The sequence below is a fragment of the Vipera berus genome, assembly GCF_964194415.1.
Source record: "Vipera berus genome assembly, chromosome: 1".
Taxonomy (NCBI): domain Eukaryota; kingdom Metazoa; phylum Chordata; class Lepidosauria; order Squamata; family Viperidae; genus Vipera; species Vipera berus.
This window is the reverse complement of record NC_138202.1, coordinates 273,756,970-273,762,969: the sequence shown is the minus strand read 5'-3', so window position 1 is coordinate 273,762,969 and position 6,000 is coordinate 273,756,970. Positions and strand designations below refer to the sequence as shown.

At 35.6% G+C, this 6,000-nt stretch overlaps 1 protein-coding gene across 1 annotated transcript in view; it reads right to left on the bottom strand.

The window, feature by feature from the left end:
* Nucleotides 1-1,111: 1,111 nt before the first annotated feature.
* The window catches only part of UST (uronyl 2-sulfotransferase), a gene marked incomplete at its 5' end in the record, with an annotated part of 116,141 nt that continues 111,252 nt past the window's right edge, over nt 1,112-6,000 (bottom strand). Inside the window, one exon of the mRNA XM_081346782.1 lies at nt 1,112-1,521. Within this exon, the coding sequence (XP_081202908.1) occupies nt 1,235-1,521 (287 nt within the window). The 3' untranslated portion in view covers nt 1,112-1,234. The remainder of the gene's footprint in view (nt 1,522-6,000) is intronic.

Genomic DNA, 6,000 nt, shown 5'->3' with positions numbered 1-6,000 from the left:
TCCAAATGGTATTTTTTGATTATCAATAATAAATCTTGACTATTACAGCCATAGTACGTATGCTGTTAAGAGTACCTGATTCTTATCTACATGCAAGAGTTAGGCTTCAACTTCAAGAGAGAAAAAGAACTAATTGACATTTGAAGGGATCATAGCATATTCATCTTCAATCTTGTTTGTTAGTACGTATCAAATTTTCAGAGTAGTTGAGGCGTATTCATTATAAATTTCCACCTTCGGAAAAAATGTCTTCAAATTAAAACCAATTAATTTCATCAGTAACTAGTGCATTTATAATGTTACAGAAATGCTTTTTCCAAGATTCTTCTCATCCCATAAAGTTCTTATTCCCCTTCTTTCATGGGTATTTGCTTATTGTCAAAACTACTATGGAAAAAGGGACCGCCTTTAAAATAAAAAAGAATACCCCATATTTTCCCTTGCAGCCTAATTTTAAAATCCATTAATACTATCCTCTTCAGTTATACTCAACCTCAGCACTGTACTGATATTTAATGACACTCACCTTCTTAAATTCCAAATATGCTGCAACTCTCCTTGCTGCCAGCCAATTACTGGAAACACAGGTCTAATTGGCAATCACTGAAGTTGTAGTCCAACATATCTAGAGCATGCTAGACTGCAGAAAACTCATTAATTACGGTAGGTTGCTTCATCTTCCTATTATGACCGTTGGTAATAGTCTGGTTGCCTCTTTCCAAATAGTATTAGCAGCAATGAATAATTTTGTTATTTTAGAATGACAGCATTCCTTATTCAGGCAATGACAAATCTCTTATATCATGCTATTATTTCAATGTGCTCAAATAAAACTGTAATAGGGCAAATTAAATGCTACATCAGGCAAGCTAGTTTTGTGAAAATTGCAAATGAATATATATATATATATATATATATATATATATATATATATATATATATATATATATATATATATATATATATATATATGTACCATATACAAAAATATTGTACAACATCCATGTTATTTCTAATGAAACAAGAGATGATATACTTAAAAGTATGTTCTAACTACAATAATTCTATGGAGCCAAGGAAACAAACAAACAAAATATTTCAACAAATACACCTTTTCAGAAAGGCTTCTATCAGTTCAATCTAAGGGAAATGTCTTTTTAAATGCTGCTCTGAATTAACTCCCTTTCTTCAGGTTTTTATTAGCATTTTCAAACAATTTGGAATCAATCTGGAATCACCTTTTATAAATATCTTCTAACCACTTTTCATCATCTTGCTCCTCATCTTCTGTTACTGGCTCTTCAGTTTCTAGGGGAGAAGGAATGGCAAATTCTGGCCTAGGAGAAGAGTTACCGTTTGAGGATCTTAATCCAAACTTGCGTTTTAGCAGGTGGAACTGCTCTTTGACATAGTAGTAGAATTCATATTCATATCTCATGCGCTGGTACAAGATCTGGATGGATTCTGTTGAAGGGACGGTTTTTTTCACTGTCACAGTTAAATTGCCAAGCTTCCTATGTTCTGTAAGACATTTGCATAAAGAGCAATTTATGTCAAGACAATTACTTTCATTATTTTCTGAATATATTTATTTATTTATTTATTTATTTATTATTTATTTATTTATTAATTTAATTTGTATACCACCCTTCTCCCGAAGGACTCAGGGCGGTGAACAGGGCAATACATATTAAAAGACAAAATACAAAAATTAAAAAAGGTTAAACAAGGTGCCCACAAATACGTTAAAACACATTAAAAGCAGGTTAAAACACATTAATAAAACCCAACCCCATCCCATCAGGCCAGGCCAGCTTGTTCGAAGAGGTAAGTTTTTAGATCGCGCCGGAAGGAGCGGAGGTCAGGCGCCATCCGGAGCTCGACCGGAAGATGGTTCCATAAATCCGGCGCGCCCACAGAGAACGCCCTCCCCCTGGGGGTCACCATGTGTGTGTGTGTGTGTGTGTGTGTGTGTGTGTGTGTATGTATGTATATACACACACACATATATATCTTGAGTGTTTTTGTCAGCAATCCAAATTTATTTTACACACACACACACACACACACACGTATTTTTATTTAGCATAGTCTAAGCAAAACATTGCTGCAAGGTTCTAAATAAAAGATGATATTTAAAATATTCTAACATCAGTAGAATCCAGACATTTAACCATGACTCCAGAATTTTTATAATGAATAAATCCAAGAGAGAACTAAAATTTCTCAATGAGATTACAAAGACCAAATGCAATCAGGGTTAAACAGGATGTACAGAAAGACTGTCAGGACCCACCCCAATCCACGTCTTAGGAAGACAAAAACTCTTGGAGTCAGTTCTAGTCCAAAAGGAATCTTTACTAGGACATGCTTGGTTGTGGGAATACAAGACAGGACTTAGTATTGTTTTACAAATTGAAATTTTATAAAGGGTACCCGGTTCAACCCCACTTCCCTCAACCCCATTTGGTCAGCCCCCATCCTTCTACTTCGTGTCATCCCTTTCGTGGGGGGAAAAAGGAACTTCGAATCTTTATCGTTATTGCCTTCTTCCTCTCCAGAATTAAAAGAAAACACAGATGCCTTCTTCTCTAACCCTCCCTTTTGATCCCCCCAGTTCAAAAGGTTTCCTTGGTCTTTGAAATAACCTAAGGCAGGCTGAATCCACATATGCTCCTCCTTCCTCAGGAGATGGCAGCATCCATGGGGGGGGGAATAATGTTTTAAACATACATTTATGAATGTGATATAAATGGATTCTGACAAAGACAGTAGATAGACAGAGATGGATGGACAGACAGACAGAGTAAAAAGTTCATCATAACAATTTAAATTCTGCAATTTCACTTTCACTGGAAACATATCTTAATCTGGAACCAATTTACAAAACTGAAAGTGCTTATAACAGAGAAAAAGAAGAAACGATAACTGCAAATGTCACTGCATTCTTCTGGAATCCTCTATTCATTTATCTTCATTCATTTATATATTTTTTGAATGAAAATCAGTCACTAAATCCTTTTAATGCAGCATATTATGTGTTTTATCCGATATGAAACGAGCTAAATGGTATGTGCAATCAGTTTCCTCTTCCTCCTTAATCCAGGAAAGCCCAATCTATTGTCTTCCAAAAATTTAAAGTAGCATCTCAAGAGCCTCCACTGTTTTTTTAGTCATGCCTTCAATCAGAATTAACCTGTCCAATCTGTGTGTGTCAGGAGTAAACTGCTGGTGATTCTCCATTTCTGTAAATTATACAACGCACACAAGCATTGCTTTTTGATGGCTTACATTATGTAGTAACGTCTCTGGAGAAATCTGGCTTGTCCCTGCAGCTTTAGGGTTCATATTTTAGAAAACAAGAGTTACTCAGAAGTAGGTGACAGTGAGTGATAGGTTCCCCAAGATTGCTTGATTTTATGTTTGAGTTTTTATAGTTTTAAGTTTTGATTATACTTTTACTATGGATTTTTTAATTAGTGTCTTGTTTATTGTTGCTCTTAATTGCTATAAAGTTCTGAAAATCTGACCAATTACAGTAAATATTTTCACAACTTAAAACAAGCCAACAAAAAAATAACAGAGGAAAATTATTACAGGAATCCTTGATTTATGACTACAATTGGGCTTGGAATGTTGGTTATAAATTACAATTGAGGTGATCATTACTACTGTTTTTTATGACAACCATAAAGTGAGACATCATGGTCAAATGACCCACCCAGTCATTAAACTAATCCAGCATATGCAATGGATATTTTTGCCATTTTCTCCTAGAAAATTACAAAAGAGGCACAAATTACATTTACATCAGGAGTCCCCAACCCTCAGCCTGCAGCCCATTCAGAACCAGGTTGCAGAAGTAGTGGACATTGTGCGTATGTGTGCACATTTGTGAAACAGCGCACGTGTGCGAAAACATCCCTTCACCCTGCTACTGCCACCAGTCCGCCTAGCTGGAAAGGTTGGAGATCTCTGGTTTACATGACTGTGAGATGCTGCAATTGAATGTAAATGCGAGCTGGTTGCCAACACCAAAATGGGGTCATATGACCAATTTGAGGATATTGACACAGTGCAACATTTTATGATAGTCAGCAGTGCTTTACAGCCCATAAAACACTCTTTCCAAGGCCCTGTAATTTCAACTAGTCATTAAGCAACTGGCTATTAAGTTAGGACTACCTATGAACAAATGGGGAGAAATTATTTTAATCAACTAAATTAAAATAGTATTATTTTTTTGTCCTGTCCCCATCTAGTTTTGGAATATGACTCCTTGCACAAAGCCTTCTGCATTCCTACTTTAAATCCGAGACTATGACTCAATAGCTTTGGAACATTATGTTTATATTACAGATAACAAGAAATTTTTTTTGTGGGATGGCAAGATGAAGGATTCAACCTTTCAAACCTCATTTCCTCCAGCACTAAATCCTTGCAAGCTGCCTCTACAGAAAGTGAGAACTACTAGGAATGTATCACCCTGCGTATCACCTTTTGAAGGAAAAGCTATTTATAATATTATTCACTGCTACAGATTTTAAATATCAGCTGCTGAAGCAACACTTACCTGGAACCATTATGTGAAAGATGGGTTTCAATCTTTTTTTCCTAATCATACATATATTGGAACTGGGTAAATGGCATTGATAGTGCCTGCACTGAAAGGAACTTATGGCTAGTTATCTGAGACTCTACTCAACCCTTTGATTTGTGTTTAGATGGTGCTGTTGATATTATTTTGGATCTTCTTTTCTTTAACTCCAGTTGTGACACTGGCTGGGCATCCCAGTGTAAATGTTGAGATCGACAAGCTACATCTTGTACAGGCAATTATTTAAAAGAGCTCCTGCTGGCTCATGAGCTTGTGCATGTCATCTTATTGTATTCCCACATCAGATTCTACCATGTTATTTCCCCCAAGTATTATATAGGTCAGTCTTGATTCTGACAGAGGTTCCAGTGGTAGTAAAAGATTAAAATGTGCCAAGTCATTGTCCTAATATGATTGGCTGATCCAGGTCCGCATTATGTTTAAAACCATGCAGTGCAAAACATGTGACTATATCATCTAGTTTGTCTCAACAGCCTCAAAGGAGAATAAGTGGCGTGAATTAACTATCAAATACTCTGGCTGTTCATTCTATACAGATTGCCTTTTCTAGGAAGAATAAACTACAATGAAAAACTGCCTAACCTCACTGCACTAAATCCTCATCCTCCATCATGACTGATGTTAACTTGCCATTACAGATTTGAGCCTAATTAACCAAATCACAACCTCTATCATGGTGCTAATCTCCACCTTATTTTGTTTATACAACTATGTATTTTCTTTAAATAACTCTTTTAATAAAAAATCCAAAGTAACTCTCAAACCTGTTTCTTGAACTTACCAACCCAACTCATCTACGAAATATGTACAATGAAAAAAAATTATGCCTGTTTGGCTCCATGCCAGACCAAACATACTAAAAATGCTGTGTAAACTCAGCTGCGTCAGTTGAAGACAGGAGAGCCATACTTTATATGACCTTCTAGACAGGTTGCCATATGGAGGGCAGCAAACTGTGGGCAATTTATTTTAGAAAGCTTTATTTTGTCTTACAGTATCTGCTTTGGCTTTTTATTACTTAAGTCAACCAAATCTCAGTTTGCACATTTGATAAAATCCATGCTAAAAATAAGAAAGTGGGGGGGGGGTGAATAAGGCAAAACAGTCATAAGCATTTGCCATGTGAAGCAAAACTCCAAATTTCCTTTTATCTTATCTAAAAGCAATGGAAAACCAAAAGTACTGCTTTGCTATATACTGTATAATGTATATTTCTCTAAAAAATTTTTTTATGTTTTTAAAAAAAGCCCCAAGTACTTACAACTGTCTGAACCACTAATTGTACAAAAATATATTCTAGCTATTTTCTACAATAAAATGATGAGATACAATAGATGTTATACAATATATGACAATGCACTTAGTGCTGAGATAATGGATCA